This window comes from Heptranchias perlo, chromosome 12, assembly GCF_035084215.1.
Source record: "Heptranchias perlo isolate sHepPer1 chromosome 12, sHepPer1.hap1, whole genome shotgun sequence".
In the NCBI taxonomy this organism is placed as follows: Eukaryota; Metazoa; Chordata; class Chondrichthyes; order Hexanchiformes; family Hexanchidae; genus Heptranchias; species Heptranchias perlo.
In genome coordinates, this window is record NC_090336.1 from 71,567,588 (window position 1) to 71,585,039 (window position 17,452).

General features: G+C 46.1%; 1 protein-coding gene across 1 annotated transcript in view; it reads right to left on the reverse strand.

Annotated features, from left to right (window-relative positions):
* The window catches only part of parvaa (parvin, alpha a), a 126,399-nt gene extending 109,186 nt beyond the window's left edge, over nt 1-17,213 (reverse strand). Inside the window, exon 1 of the mRNA XM_067994248.1 lies at nt 16,722-17,213. Within this exon, the coding sequence (XP_067850349.1) occupies nt 16,722-16,854 (133 nt within the window). The 5' untranslated portion in view covers nt 16,855-17,213. The remainder of the gene's footprint in view (nt 1-16,721) is intronic.
* Nucleotides 17,214-17,452: the final 239 nt, after the last annotated feature.

Sequence of the window (17,452 nt, forward strand, 5' to 3'; positions counted from 1 at the left end):
GATTTTGCAAAAACCAAACTGGGTCAGATTTACACCAATTAAAGAAAGACTTGCATTTCTGTAGCACCTTTCACGACCTCAGGACGTCCCAAAGCGCTTTACAGCCAATGAAGTACTTCTGAGGCGTACTCACTGTTGTAATGTAGGAATCGCCGCAGCCAATTTGCGCACAGCAAGATCCCGCAAACAGCAATGTGATAAATGTCGGCCAAGACTCCGGGGGAGAACTCCCCTGCTCTTCTTCGAATAATGGCCGTGGGATCTTTCACGTCCATCGGAGAGGGCGGATGGGGCCTCGGTCTGATGTTCCAGCCAAAAGGCGGCACCTCTGACAGTGCAGCACTCCCTCAGTACTGCACTGGAGCGTTGGCCTAGATTTTGTACTCAAGTCTCTGGAGTGGGACCATGGCCTTCTGACTCAGAGGTGAGAGAGTGCTACCCACTGAGCCAAGCTGACACATGACATCAAAGTTTTCAACCCGCAACACTGTCAAGAACACGCATAAAGAGAAAAAAAGAAAGCCAGTCGTTTCATGGTGGTTTCTTGTGACCCGGAACCAGAAATTTACAAACACCTGCCAACCTGCAAACTCCCCTCGCGAACAGCAATGGACCTCTGACTGACCTCAGAATTTATAGCAATTAGACTGCATGCCCTTAAAGGGACAGGCCATCCTAAACACAGCCCCGCCTTAGCAGCAGAATACTACACTGCGCATCACATCAATAACACCGCTGTCCTTATAAAACAATATGTTAGCCGACTCAAGACGAGTGATGCCACAGGTCTTCAGTTAGTACTTACGACGCGGGAGTATTTGAAAATAACATTTCGGGAGACGGTATATGAGTAATTTGAGGCATGACGTGCGGTGAGTGCAACAGGATCGGGAGGAACAGGTGACTTTGGACCGAGGGTTCCCAAAGCTCTCCACCACTGAGGGTTTTCCTCGCCTCATGTCTGGGTCTGTCGTAGACTCATCGATTGGCGATTGATTGCCATGATTAGTCAACAACTCCATTATCGTTGTATCAGGTGACTACCGGGATGGTAGAAGGCAAACTAGATGGATCGTGGTCTTTTCTCACCCAGCAATTCCTACGTTCCTATTCCTGAGGAGCAGAATTAATGGAAAATAACTGCTTGGTGTTACTTTAAGATGAATGGGAGGAACCAAGGCAGAGGGTCAGAGGGATCTTGGTGTGCAAGTTCACAGATCCCTGAAGGCGGCGGAACAGGTAGATAAGGTGGTAAAGAAGGCATATGGGATACTTGCCTTTATTAGCCGAGGCATAGAATATAAGAGCAAGGAGGTTATGATGGAGCTGTATAAAACACTGGTTAGGCCACAGCTGGAGTACTGTGTGCAGTTCTGGTCGCCACACTACAGGAAGGATGTGATCGCTTTGGAGAGGGTGCAGAGGAGATTCACCAGGATGTTACCAGGGCTGGAGCGCTTCAGCTATAAAGAGAGACTGGGAAGATTGGGTTTGTTTTCCTTGGAGCAGAGGAGGCTGAGGGGGGACATGATTGAGGTGTACAAAATTATGAGGGGCACAGATAGGATGGATACTAAGGAGCTTTTTCCCTTCGTTGAGGGTTCTATAACAAGGGGGCATAGATTCAAGGTAAAAGGCGGGAGGTTTAGAGGGGATTTGAGAAAGAACTTTTTCACCCAGAGGGTGGTTGGAGTCTGGAACTCACTGCCTGAAAGGGTTGTGGAGGCAGGAACCCTCACAACATTCAAGAAGCATTTGGATGAGCACCTGAAATGCCATAGCATACAAGGCTACGGACCAAATGCTGGAATATGGGATTAGAGTAGACAGGGCTTGATGGCCGGCGCGGACACGATGGGCCGAAGGGCCTCTATCCGTGCTGTATAACTCTATGACTCTATGACTGGATTGTATTGCCTGTGGTACTTTTCCCTTTCTGTTTGGAGAGAGAGCTTTTCTCTCATCGTGAGGGATGAATTTTTCTCCATGGATATATCATCCAATATCAACATCAAGCAGTCTCCCAAGTCGGGAAAGCAGAGGAGAACTCTCTCAACTACACCCCGACATGCAACCTAAAACTCCCAGACAAGTTGGGTGAGTGGGCAAGAACATGGCAGGTGCAGTATAACGTGGATAAATGTGAGGTTATCCACTTTGGTTGCAAAAAACAGAAAGGCAGATTATTATCTGAATGGTGATAAATTGGGAAATGGGGAGGTGCAACGAGACCTGGGTGTCCTTGTACACCAGTCGCTGAAAGCGAGCATTCAGGTGCAGCAAGCAGTTAGGAAGGCGAATGGTATGTTGGCCTTCATTGCAAGAGGATTTGAGTACAGGAGCAGGGATGTCTTACTACAGTTATACAGGGCCTTGGTGAGACCACATCTGGAGTATTGTGTGCAGTTTTGGTCTCCTTATCTGAGGAAGGATGTCCTTGCCATGGAGGGAGTGCAATGAAGGTTGACCAGACTGATTCCTGGGATGGCAGGACTGACGTATGAGGAGAGATTGGGTCGACTAGGCCTGTATTCACTAGAGTTTAGAAGAATGAGAGGTGATCTCATCGAAACATATAAAACTCTAACAGGACTAGACAGACCAGATGCAGGGAGGATGTTCCCGATGGCTGGGGAGTCCAGAACCAGGGGTCACAGTCTCGGGATACGGGGTATGCCATTTAGAACCGAGATGAGGAGAAATTTCTTCACTCAGAGGGTGGTGAACCTGTGGAATTCTCTACCTCAGCAGGCAGTGGAGGCCAAGTCATTAGATGTATTCAAGAAGGAGATAGATATATTTCTTAATGCTAAAGGGATCAAGGGATATGGGGAAAAAGCGGGAACAGGGTACTGAGTTAGACGATCAGCCACGATCATTTCGAATGGCGGAGCGGGCCAGAGGGGCCGAATGGCCTGCTCTTGCTCCTCTCCCGCCCGATCAATATATTTCAAACACATCCTCAGAATAGTGCCCTCTGCTGCACCAACAGGGCAATTGCATCTCCCCCCCCCCCCCCCCCACCACCAGATGTGCTAAAATTACCAACTTGATGCCAATTCCTTCCAGTCTGGTGCTGTGGGGCTCACACCCCCTCGAAAGCCAAGCCAGCCTCCTTTCACACAGAACCCTTGAAACCAGCAGACGTTATTCTCTCAGCTGGATGAAAATGCAGTCCCCAGCAGAGGCTCTTTGCCCATCAGTGGGAGGTGTCAGCCGCGGTTCGGTGGGGAGCACTCTCGCTTCTGAGCCAGGAGGTTGATGGCCGGGGTCTGCAGGAACCACCGAGTTTATTCCGAACTGCTGACACACAGGCAAAAGCAACTTTTGAACTGAAGTAACCCGAGTTCAGTCGCTGGCCTGAGCTGGCTGGAACCGGTTTGAATTAGCTAAGTCCAGTGAAAGACAAAAGGAGATGTGATAAGACGCAAGTCCTTATTTAGAAAAGGAGTAATGAGGTAGTGCTACCTAAGTCCTTGGGACAGAGCCAACGAGGAGAGGACACGGACCAGGCGAGCAAGCCTCAACCAACGGGAGAGAGAGAGAGACAGCACGGCTTGAAGAGATAAGATTCGGAATAAGAATGAAGGATCTGGGGCGTGGAGCCAGAGCGAAGACTCCGGAGACCAACCATCGCGGAAGTGGAAGAACCTACGTCAGGGATGTAGAGACGACGTCGAGAGAGAGAGAGAGAGAGAGAGAGAGAACGGAACGCCTGGCCAGCGTCAGCTCTCCTTTTCGGGTATTATCCTTTATATTCTGTGACCTCTCAGGGAGTGTCAGAGAAACCTAGCGGGTGTGCGTTTAGATCCTAGTTTGGGTATAAAACTGTATAACCTGGTGCAAACTGCATGTCTATATCTAACCAGACGTATAAGCTATGTGTATATGATCTAACGACGTGAATAAAGCGAATTGAGAGCTAAGAGAGAATTGACTCTTCTCCTCTTTGTACGAAGCCAATAACCGTAACCGGTGACCAAGGTCATGGGTTCAAGTTCCACTCCCACTTCCGAACATACAAAAATGACAAGAGGGGAAAAGACCTGCTGGTCCATCGAGCCTGAACCCATACAGTCACCTTACAATGAAGCATCATGACTTCCCCCACCCACCCACCCACCCAATGATTCCCACCCATCAGCAGCCATGTAATCTCCTGGGAGAGGCAAAAATCAACCAGGGGGGAAAAAAAACCTCCAAGGCCAATTCAAGGAAGAAGAATTTGAGGAAATTCCTCTCCAATCCCCAAAAGGTGATGGGAAACAAGTTCCAGGAGCCCACAGCGACCGTGAGGAACACCAGCCAACATCCCGCCCACCTTCTGTCCGCAGCGATATCAGGCTCGGCCAGGAGCTCGCCCAACTCCCCGTTCAACGCTTGCAGTGAATCCACACTCGCTTCTCAAACCCAACAACTTGTTCCGGAGGTCGACGACCCTGAGCGAACAGAACGTCCTCCTGAAGTCTAACCTCGTTCTGTGCCGACATAATGTACTCGTCTCCCCTCGTTCTCCCTCACCCCATCCAACTCAAATAGTCCATTCACTCGGACACAGTCCAGTCCCTTCATTATTTTAAATATCTCAATCTGATCTACTTGAAATCTAGATTAAAAATACCAAGCTCTCTCTAAGCCGATGATAATTAAGGGCCTTTAAACTACGTGTCAATCGAGTATCCTTCCCTCTGAACCTTTTCCAGGGCCACGAATCTCCCGCCACGTTAGGGGATTGGAACTGGGAGCAGAATTCTAGATGAGGCCTATCCAAGGTCTTTTAAAAGGGCACAGAGACTCAGTCAGTTTTGTCGCTCTTTGGGAGGGAACTTCGCACATTATCATCAATTTTGGGCTTCAGCTCGGAGGAAGAGAGCATTTTAAGAGCGTTTTGTAACAAAGCATGATGTATCATTGAGAGAGATAGAGATGTAACTTGAGACGTGACGTGCGGTGAGTGCAACGATGCTCGGGAGGAACAGGTGACTTTGGACCTCTGGTTCCCAAAGCTCTCCCCCACTGGGGGCTTTCCTCGCCTCACGTCTGGGTCTGTCGTAGACTCATTGATGGAGATTGATTGCTATGATTAGTCAACAACTCCTTTATCAGTGATCAAGAAGGCCAACGGTGATCAAGAAGGCCAACGGAATGTTGGCTTTTATTGCTAGGGGGATAGAATATAAAAACAGGGAGGTATTGCTGCAGTTATATAAAGGTATCGGTGAGACCGCACCTGGAATACTGCATACCGTTTTGGTCTCCATACTTAAGAAAAGACATACTTGCTCTCGAGGCAGTACAAAGAAGGTTCACTCGGTTAATCCCGGGGATGAGGGGGCGGACATATGAGGAGAGGTTGAGTAGATTGGGACTCGACTCATTGGAGTTCAGAAGAATGAGAGGCGATCTTATTGAAACATATAAGATTGTGAAGGGGCTTGATCGGGTGGATGCGGTAAGGATGTTCCCAAGGATGGGTGAAACTAGAACGAGGGGGCATAATCTTAGAATAAGGGACTGCTCTTTCAAAACTGAGATGAGGAGAAACTTCTTCACTCAGAGGGTGGTAGGTCTGTGGAATTTGCTGCCCCAGGAAGCTGTGGAAGCTACATCATTAAATAAATTCAAAACAGAAATCGACAGTTTCCTAGAAGTAAAGGGAATTAGGGGTTTCGGGGAGCGGGCAGGAAATTGGACATGAATTTAGATTTGAGGTTAGGATCAGATCAGCCATGATCTTATTGAATGGCGGAGCAGGCTCGAGGGGCCGATTGGCCTACTCCTGCTCCTATTTCTTATGTTCTTATCGTATCACGTGACTACCGGGATGGTCGATGGGGATCGAGATGGACCTCGTTCTTTTCTCATCCAGCAATTTCAATGCATGCACGTAAAACATGTTTGTATTACGAGTTAGTAATGTTGCCCATTCCCAGGGATGTCATATTATAAGCAGCGTGGAGGAGCTGACAAGACCTTGGCTGATAAAAAGAATGATCAATCACAGATGAACATTTCCTTAGCTTTATGTGTAATTTCCCCAGGAATGCAGAAAATAGAACACACACATATTCCAGTGATTACTAATTCATGCTCTACGATCTCCGCCCAGCTCCTGGTGCACCCTTTATCTTTTAGTGTGCAGCTTCCTCATATCTGCAGAGACAAACCTCTTCCATAACAATGTGCATTTGGAAAAGTGACATTAAAGTACCCACTGCCCATTCGTTGAAGTTTCATTGACTTTTCGCCAATGACCTCAGTGAGCAGCTGATCCAGAGTCCAGGTTCGATTTTGGATCCCTGCTCCGTGGGGAGTTGGCTGATCGCGGCCGGGATTATTTAAAGGGTACTGCAACTGTCTTTGGCACCTGTGTGTTAAGAATCATACAGCACAGAAAGAGGCCATTCGGCCCATCGTGGCTGTGCCAGCTCTACGAAAGAGCTATCCACTCCCCCCTGCTCTTTCCCCCACAGCCCTGCAAATTTTTCCCTTTTCAAGTATTTATCCAATTCCCTTTTGAAAGTTACCATTGAATCTGTTTCCACCGCCCTTTCAGGCAGCGAATTCTGGATCGTCACAACTCGCTGAGTAAAAAGAAGTCTCACCATTGCCCCCCGTCCCGGTTCTTTTGCCAATGATCTTAAACCTGTGTCCTCTGGTTACCGACCCTCCTGCCAGTTAAAACAGTTTCTCCTTATTTCCTCTATCAAAATCCCTCATGATTTTGAACACCTCTATCAAATCTTCCCTTAACCGCCTCATAACAACAAAAGAAACAGGAGCAGGAGTAGGCCATATGGCCCCTCGAGCCTCCAGTCCACTTTCCCGCCCCATCCCCATATCCCTTGATTCCCCACAGAGTCCAAAAATCCATCGATCTCAGCCTTGAATATCCTCAACGACTGAGCATCCGCAGCCCTCTGGGGTAGAGAATTCCAAAGATTCACAACCCTCTGCGTGAAGAAATTCCTCCCCATCTCAGTTTAACGGCCAACTCCGTATCCTGCGATTATGCCCCCTCGTTCTAGACTCTCCAGCCGGGGTAACAATCTCTCAGCATCTACACTCTCAAGCCCCCTCATAATCTTAGATGTTTTAATGAGATCACCTCTCATTCTTCTAAACTCCAGAGAGTATCGGCCCATTCTACTCAACCTCTCTTCATAGGAAAACCCTCTCATCCCAGGAATTAATCTAGTGAACCATTGTTGCACCGCCTCTAAGGCAAGTCTATCCTTCCTTAGGTAAGGAGACCAAAACAGTACACAGTACTCCAGGTGTGATCTCACCAAAGCCCTGTACAATTGTAGTAAGACTTCCTTACTCTTGTACTCCAACCCCCTTGCAATAAAGGCTAACATGCCATTTGCTTTCCTGATTACTTGCTGTCCCTGCATACTAACTTTCTGTGTTTCTTGTACAAAGACACCCAAGTCTCTCTGAACACCAACATTTAATCGTTTCTCACCATTTAAAAACTATTCTGTTTTTCTATTCTTCCTATCAAAGTGAATAGCCTCACATTTCCCCACATTATACTCCATCTGCCACCTTCTTGCCCACTCACTTAACCTGTCTACATCCCTTTGCAGACTCTTTGTGTCCTCCTCACGGCTTACTTTCCCACCTAGCTTTGTATCGTCTGCAAACTTGGATACATTACACTCGGTCCCTTCATCTAAGTTATTGATATAGATTGTAAATAGCTGAGGCCCAAGCACTGATCCTTGCAGCATCCCACTAGTTACAGCCTGCCAACCTGAAAATGACCCGTTCATTCCTACTCTCTGTTTTCTGTCCGTTAACCAATCCTCTATCCATGCCAATATATTACCCCCAGTCCCATGAGTCCTTACCTTGTGCAACAACCTTTTGTGTGGCACCTTATCGAATGCCATTGAAAATCCAAATATACCACATCCACTGGTTCCCCTTTATCAACCCTGCTAGTTACATCCTCAAAAAACTCTAATAATTTTGTCAAACACGATTTCCCTTTCATAAAACCATGTTGGCTCTGCCTAATCATATTATGATTTTCTAAGTGCCCTGTTTCCACTTCATAATGGATTCCAGCATTTTCCCAACGACCGATGTCAGGCTAACTGGCCTGTCGTTCCCTGTTTTCTCTCTCTCCCTTCTTTCTTGAATAGCGGGGTAACATTTGCTACCTTCCAATCCACTGGGACCGTTCCAGAATCTAGAGAATTTTGGAAGATCACAACCAATGCATCCACTATCTCTGCAGCCACCTCTTTTAGAACCCTCGGATGTAGGCCATCAGGTCCAGGGGATTTGTCGGCTTTTAGTCCCATTAATTTGTCCGGTACTTTTTCCTCTAGTGATATTAATTGTTTTAAGTTCCTCACTCTCATTTACCCCTTTGGTTCCCCACTACTTTTGTTATGCTTTTTGTGTCTTCTACTGTGAAGACAGATACAAAATATTTGTTTAACGCATCTGCCATTTCCTGATTCCCCATTATAATTTCTCCTGTCTCAGCCTCTAAGGGACCAATGTTTACTTTCGCTAATCTCTTCCTTTTTACATACTTGTAGAAGCTCTTACAATCTTCCTTACAGTCTGTGCTCTAAGGAGAACAATCCCAGCTTCTCCAGTCTCTCCACATAACTGAAGTCCCTCATCCCTGGAACCATTCTAGTAAATCTCTTCCGTACCCTCTCTAAGGCCTTGACATCCTTAAGGAGAGGGAAAAAAAATCAGCCAGCCAGGGTGTCCCGATCCTGCAGTGCAGCCTGTGTTGATGTCAGGTAAGGAAAGGCTCAAACTTGGTTCTACGGAATAACCTGCCAATGTTCATTCCCAAACCCAGGAACGATGGCCACTTCAGAGGGTAACGATAATATATCCCAGAAAGAATTACAGAGATATTACAACAGGGAAACAGGCCGTTCGGCCCAACCAGTCCGTGTTGGTGTTTATCGGCCACTTGAGCAATATCCTAATCCATGTGCGCTCTGTTCACATCTCCTTTAATTCCCCCTTTCCTTCAACCAGCTACACGGGACGCAACCAACAGAGTACCCTTCGTCGTCCAGTACTTCCCCGGAGCGGAGAAACTACGCCATGTTCTCCGCAGCCTTCAACATGTCATCGATGACGATGAACACCTCGCTAAGGCCATCCCCACGCCTCCACTACTCGCCTTCAAACAGCCACCCAACCTCAAACAGACCATCGTTCGCAGCAAATTACCCAGCTTTCAGGAGAACAGTGTCCACGACACCACACAACCCTGCCACGGCAACCTCTGCAAGACATGCCAGATCATCGACACAGATACCACCATCACACGAGAGGACACCACCCACCAGGTGCATGGTTCATACTCCTGTGACTCGGCCAATGTTGTCTACCTCATACGTTGCAGGAAAGGATGCCCCGGAGCATGGTACATTGGCGAGACCATGCAGACGCTGCGACAACGGATGAACGGACACCGCGCAACAATCGCCAGACAGGAGTGTTCCCTCCCAATCGGGGAACACTTCAGCAGGCAAGGACATTCAGCCACCGATCTTCGGGTAAGCATTCTCCAAGGCAGCCTTCGAGACACACGACAACGCAAAATCGTCGAGCAGAAATTGATAGCCAAGTTCCGCACCCATGAGGACGGCCTCAACCGGGATCTTGGGTTCATGTCACGCTACACGTAACCCCACCAGCAGGGAAAAAAGTTATCTGTTTTTAATACAACTGGACATTCTCTCTCTCTCTCTCTCTCTCTCTCTGCCTTTCGGGTCTCTTTCTCTCTTTGTCTGTGTAATTTGACCCATTGTGTATTCAGTATACTGGGACCTACTGTTTCCCGTGGCTAACCTGTCTGAACACCAACGACACCTTTGATTGGTGTGATGGTGTCCCAGCCTAATATAAGATATGCGATTTGAGAACCTCTCATTCACTCACTCACCTGACGAAGGAGATAATCTCCGAAAGCTTGTGGTTTTCAAATAAAACTGTTGGACTATAACCTGGTGTTGTAAGATTCCTTACATTCCTATTATTAAATACTGACATGGGTCTCTGCTTAAATCACTAACCCCAGTAGTGCTTCTCACTGCCTTGCAACCCTTTGTGAAAAAAAATTTCTCCTGCTCTGTCCTAAAAGGCTTCGTATCTGAATTTGCTTAGCATTCGTAACAAGATGGATGAATCGACAGCTTAAATAGAAATAAACGTGTACGATCTGATCGCCATTACAGAGACATGGCTGCAAGGTGACAAAGGCTAGAACCTGAATATTCAAGGGTACTTGACATTTCGGAAGGACAGGAAGCTAGGAGAAGGTGGAGGGGCAGCTCTGTTAATCACGGATGACACGAGAAAAAGAGAGAGATAAATGACCTTAGTTCTCAAGACCAAGATGTCGAATCAGTTTGGGTAGAGATGAGAAATAGTAAAGGCATGAAGTCACATATTGGGAGTAGTTTATAGGCCCCCTAACAGTAACCACATTGGACAGGGTATACAGGAAGAAATAATGGGGGCTTGTGAGAAAGGAACAGCGATAATCATGGGTGATTTTAATCTACGTATGGATTGGAAGAATCTGATTGGCAAAGGTAGCCTGGAAGATGAGTTCATCGAGTGCTTTCGGGACAGTTTCTTCGAGCAGCATGTTCTGGAGCCAACCAGAGAGCAGGCTATTCTAGATCTAGTAATGTGTAATGAGACAGGATTAATTAATGACCTCATTGTAAAGGAGCCTCTAGGTAGCAGTGATCATAATATGATTGAATTTCGCATTCAGTTTGAGGGAGAGAAGAGTAAGTCTAAGACTAGTGTGTTTTAAACTTAAATAAAGGCAATTATGAGCACATGAAGACAGAGCTGGCTAAAGTGAACTGGGAAATTAGATTATGGGATAGGTCAGTAGAGATGGAGTGGCAGGCATTTAATGAGATATTTCATAACACTCAGCAAAGGTACATTCCAGTGAGAAAGAAAGACTCGAGGGGAAGGACGTACCATCCGTGGCTAACGAAGGAAGTTAAAGATAGTATCAAATTGAAAGAAAAAGCATTCAATTCCGTGAAGATTGGACAGATTATAAAAACAGCAAAGAATGACTAAAAGAATAATAAAGAGGGAGAAATTAGAGTACGAGAGAAAGCTAGCTAGAAATATATAAACAGATTGTAAGAGTTTCCACAGATATTTAAAAAGGAAAAGAGTAAGTAAAGTGAGCGTTGGTCATCTAGAGAGTGAGTCTGGGGAATTAATAATGGAGAATAAAGAAATGACGGATGAATTGAAGAGATATTTTGCGTCCGTCTTCACTGTAGAGGATACAAATAATAATTGTGAATCAAGAGGTGAAAGGGAGGGAGGAACTTAAAACATTTACAATCACCAGGGAAAGGGTTTTGAAAAAAATTTCAGAACTAAAAGCTGACAAGTCCCCAGGTCCTGACGGACTTCATTCTAGGGTCTTAAAAGGAGTGGCTGCAGAGATAGTAGATGCATTGGTACTAATCGAACCAAAATTCCCTAGATTCTGGAAGGGTCCCATCAGATTGGCAAATAGCGAATGTAACTCCTCTATTCAAGAAAGGAGGGAGACAGAAAGCAGGAAACGACAGGCCAGTTAGCTTAACATCTGTCATAGGGAAAATACCAGAATCTATTATTAAGGAGGTTATAGCAGGGCACTTAGAAAATCTCAATGCAATCAGGCAGAGTCAACACGGCTTTGTGAAAGGGAAATCGTGTTTGACTAATTTATTAGAGTCCTTTGAGGAAGTAACAAGCAACGTGGATAAAGGGGATCCTGTGGATGTGGTGTACTTGGATTTCCAGAAGGCTTTTGACAAGGTGCCACATGAAAGGCTACCACACAAAATAAGAGCTCATGGTGTCGGGGGTAACATATCAGCATGGATAAAGGATTGGTTAGCTAACAGGAAACAGAGAGTAGGCATAAATGGGTCATTTTCAGGTTGGCAAGATGTAACGGGTGGAGTGCCACAGGGATCAGTGCTTGGGCCTCAACTATTTACAATCTATATCAATGACTTGGATGAAGGGACCGAATGTACGGTTGCTAAATTTGCTGATGACACAAAGGTAGGTGGGAAAGTAAGTTGTGAAGAGGACACAAGGAGTCTGCAAAGAGATATAGATAGGTTAAGTAAGTGGTCAAAAATTTGGCAGATGGAGTATAATGTGGGAAAATGTGAACTTGTCCACTTTGGCAGGAGGAATAGAAAAGCAGTATATTATTTAAATGGAGAGAGATTGCAGAACTCTGAGGTACAGAGGGATCTGGGTGTCCTAGTACATGAATCACAAAAAGTTATTTAGTACGCAGGTGCAGCAAGTGATTGGGAAGGCAAATGGAGTGTTGTCATTTATTACAAGGGGAATGGAATATAAAAGTAGAGATGTTTTGCCACAGTTGTACAGGGCATTGGTGAGACCACATCTAGAATACTGTGTGCAGTTTTGATCTCCTTATTTAAGAAAGGACATAATTGCTTTGGAGGCGGTTCAGAGAAGGTTCACTCGACTGATTCCTGGGATGAGGGGGGTTATCTTATGAGGAAAGGTTGGACAAGTTGGGCCTGTATACACTGGAGTTTAGAGGAATGAGAGGTGATCTTATTGAAACATATAAGATCCAGAGGGGACTAGAAGGGGTAGATGCTGAGAGGATGTTTCCCCTTGTGGGAGAGACTAGAACTGGGGGCCAGAGTTTAAAAATAAGGGGGCTCCCATTTAAGACGGAGATGAGGAGAAATTTTTTCTCTCAGAGGGTGGTGAGTCTGTGGAACTCCCTTCCCCAGAGAGCGGTGGAGGCAGGGTCAGTGAATATTTTTAAGGCGGAGTGAGGTAGATTCCTGATTAACAAGGGAGTCAAAGGTTACAGTAGGTAGACAGGAAAGTAGGGTTGAGGTCACAATCAGATCAGCCATGATCTTATCGAATGGCAGGGCAGGCTCGAGGGGCCGAATGGCCTTCTCCTGCTCTTAATTCGTATGTTCGTAAATCTCTTCCATTTAATCTTGGACCTATTTCAGTGCCTTCATGAGAGATGGAGGCAGAAAATTAGCACAAAAAAAAACTTTGCTGGCCTGTCTTTATCACACACAGTAGGATTGAAAGAAAAGGAGGGAAGAAAAGAAAGAGAATAAAAAAGAAAGGAAGGAAGAAAGGAAGAGAGAAAAAGACTTGCATTTGTTTAGCGTCTTTCATGATCTCAGGAGGTCCCAAAGCCCTTTACAACCGATTAACGTGGCTGCCAATTTGCGCACAGCAAGATCCCACAAACAGCAATGTGATAATGACCAGATAATCTGTTTTTAGAGATGTTGGTTGCGGGATTAAATATTGACCCAGGACACCGGGGAGAACTCCCCCTGCTCTTCTTCGAAATAGTGGCCGTGGGATCTTTTATATCCACCCAAGAGGGCCTCGGTTTAACGTCTCATCCGAAAGACGGCACCTCCGACAGTGCAGCACTCCCTCAGTGCTGACACTGGGAGTGTCGGTCTGGATTATGTGCTCAAGTCTCTGGAGTGAGGCTTGAACCCAATGACCTTCTAACTCAGAGGCGAGAGTTCTACCCACTGAGACGCTGACACCCAAAGAAGACAAAGAAGCAATATCTACATCTATTTTACGAAGCAGACTTTCAGTGTTTGGTCCACATGCTACTAGCTTCCCAGACAGGCCATTGGCAGGTCCCAAACACTGCACACAGCAGCGATAAACCGTCCCCAGGCTGGAATTATTTCATCCTTTCCCCTCATCGCATCGGCAAAACTCAGCCTTTAAATTAAGTTCAAACATGAATGAACATGAAGACAACAACTTGCATTTATATAGCGCCTTTAACGTAGTAAAACGTCCCAAGGCTCTTCACAGGAGTGTAGTCAGACAAAATTTAACACTGAGCCACGTAAGGAGATATTAGGACAGGTGACCAAAATCTTGGTCAAAGAGGTAGGTTTTAAGGAGCATCCTGAAAAGGCGGAGAGGTTTAGGGAGGGAATTCCAGAGCTTAGGGCCCAGGCAGCTGAAGGCATGGCCGCCAATGGTGGAGCGAAGGGAGTGAGGGAATGCACAAGAGGCCAGAGTTGGAGAAACTCAGAGGTCTCGGAAGGTTATGGGGCTAGAGGAGATTACAGAGATAGGGAGGGACAAGGCAGTGGAGGGATTTGGACACAAGGGTGAGAATGATTTAAATCTGTAACCAGGACAGCTCCCCCAAAAGCAACAGCAATTGATATTTTGAGCTGCAGTTACAAGACAACTACAGCATCGCTGAGAGGCAAACTCTCAACGAAGCCTTAAGACTGCATTTATAATCGCCGCTGTTTTGGGCCAATGCAAAGTGGCTTTGAGTGCCCATCAAGGCAAAACAGCAAGACAGCTCTGGTCGATAGCATGACCTATCACTGACACAATGGGCCAAATGTTACTGAATTCATAGAAATGACGGGGTTCCTCCGTAAACTTAAGGTCATCCAAAACTCTGCTGCCCCCGTACCCTAACTCACACCAAGTCCCGTTCTCCCATCACCCCCCCTGTGCTCGCTGACCTACATTGGCTCCCGGTCCGGGAACGCCTCGATTTTAAAATTCTCATCCTTGTGTTCAAATCCCCTCCATGGCCTCGCCCCCCCTCCCTACCTCAGCCCTACAACCCTCTGAGATCTCTGCGCTCCTCCAATTCCGGCCTCTTGCGCATCCTCCGATTTCCATCGCTCCACCATTGGCGGCCGTGCCTTCAGCTGCCCAGGCCCTAAGCTCTGGAATTCCCTCCCTAAACCTCTCCACCTCTCTCTCTCTCCTTTAAGTCACTCCTTAAAACCTACCTCTTTGACCAAGTGTTTGGTCATCTAAGAACACAAGAACATAAGAAATAGGAGCAGGAGTCGGCCACTCGGCCCCTCAAGCCTGCTCCGCCATTCAATAAGATCATGGCTGATCTGATCCTAACCTCAAATCTAAATTCATGTCCAATTTCCTGCCCGCTCCCCGTAACCCCTAATTCCCTTTACTTCTAGGAAACTGTCCATTTCTGTTTTAAATTTATTTAATGATGTAGCTTCCACAGCTTCCTGGGGCAGCAAATTCCACAGACCTACTACCCTCTGAGTGAAGAAGTTTCTCCTCATCTCAGTTTTGAAAGAGCAGCCTCTTATTCTAAGATTATGCCCCCTAGTTCTAGTTTCACCCATCCTTGGGAACATCCTTACCGCATCCACCCGATCAAGCCCCTTCACAATCTTATATGTTTCAATAAGATCGCCTCTCATTCTTCTGAACTCCAATGAGTAGAGTCCCAATCCACTCAACCTCTCCTCATATGTCCACCCCCTCATCCCCGGGATTAACCGAGTGAACCTTCTTTGTACTGCCTCGAGAGCAAGTATGTCTTTTCTTAAGTATGGAGACCAAAACTGTATGCAGTATTCCAGGTGCGGTCTCACCAATACCTTATATAACTGCAGCAATACCTCCCTGTTTTTATATTCTATCCCCCTAGCAATAAAAGCCAACATTCCGTTGGCCTTCTTGATCACCTGCTGCACCTGCATACTAACTTTTTGATTTTCTTGCACTGGGACCCCCAGATCCCTTTGTACTGCAGTACTTTCCAATTTCTCGCCATTAAGATAACAACTTGCTCTCTGATTTTTCCTGCCAAAGTGCATAACCTCACATTTTCCAATATTGTATTGCATCTGCCAAATCTCCGCCCACTCACCCAGCCTGTCTATATCCCCTTGTAGGTTTTTTATGTCCTCCTCACTCTCTACTTTCCCTCCCATCTTTGCATCATCTGCAAACTTTGATATGTTACACTGGGTCCCCTCCTCCAAATCGTTAATGTAGATTGTAAAGAGTTGGGGACCCAGCACCGACCCCTGCGGAACACCACTGGTTGCCAGTCCGAGAATGAACCATTTGTCCCAACTCTCTGCTTTCCTGTTCGATAACCAATCCTCCACCCATGCCAGAATATTACCCCCAATCCAGTGATTCTTTATCTTGAGCAATAATCTTTTATGTGGCACCTTCTCCTCTTCCTATGTTCCCTGGAACCAATCCAGGGTTTTAAATGCCCCAATTTTTTTTTGAACACAATAACTCCACGCTTAGTCATTCACTGTGCCTTTAAATCAATGGAATGCAAGTTCTTTCCCCTCCCAGATAGTCAATCTGCTGCTTGCTTGTTTACTTCCTGCTTACCTGCCCCTATTCAACCGAGAGATGAATTTAACCACACAGAAATTATCACCCCGCCTGATTTTTTTTGATCAGTTCCAGTGCAACCAACTCGCAGTTGCGAATATGCAAAAAAAAAAGAAAAAAGCTTTCGAATTTAACAGCAGGAGAACTTTAACCACCGACCGAATGACGATGAACCGGAAAAGATTCTATAAGACGCCTGGCTACACCCTGCTAGAACTTAACTCTCAACCCCACAAAACAAAAACTGGACTTTATTGTTTTAAAAAAAACACTAAAAAAGTACTTGCAAGAGATTAAAACTACACATTGCACCCTCTCGAAACTCTTTCATAAACTTAACCCCAGACACAAAGTTAGACACTTTTGTGAGTTGAACTTTGCAAAACTTTTTCGAACTTTGCAAAACTTTTTCGAACTTTGCAAAACTTTTCAATGTTAAAAAAAACTTGCAACGTCTTTCGTTCTCGTTTAAGAAATTTTTAAAAAAAACTTACCTTCTTTGGCTTTTTTCCTTCTGGCTAAAGTTCCTCCGAGTTTGCCCAGGAAGGAATCCTCTTTCCTGGAAGAGGGAGACTTTGGGACGGGCGATTTGGGAGTGGATGGGGATTTCTGGGGAGAACTCGCCATGTCGGTGGTGGTCGAATTCGGGATCGGTGAAAGGTTTGGAGACTGGTGTCTGTGTGCACACACACACCTTCAGCTCAGAAGCTGTGGACGGAAGCGGAATTCCCAGCGAATCCCAAATTCCAGGGCTATGAGGCAGAGAAAACTGACACAGCGCCAGGGACTGGGACTCGTTCCCTTCTTCTACTCCCACTTTCAACCAAATCCCTGCTCCAACACTTAACACAGCCTCGATTTACACTAGTCCTCAACAAACTAAGAATCACCTTCTCTCCATCTCTCTCTCAGGCTGTCAACAGAGAGGGAGTTGTTATGAACCAGACTGGTGATCAGACTTAATTGCAAAAACAACAGAGCTACCTCTAGATTTTTTTTTGGCAAGAGGTGATAAGGCATCGAAATAGGTCAGGTTTTAAATCAAAATGAGAGGGTTGTCTTTGGTGACGAGGGAGAGTTTGGGAAGCAAATGGGTTTCAACATTGAAGCATTGCCTGCTGATTGACAGATGAGGGTATTCAGAGGAAGGGTGGGGCTGATCAGGGACCAAGAAAGCGATTTTGTGAAGGCTGAGGTACTGAATGAGTGCTTTGCATCTGTCTCC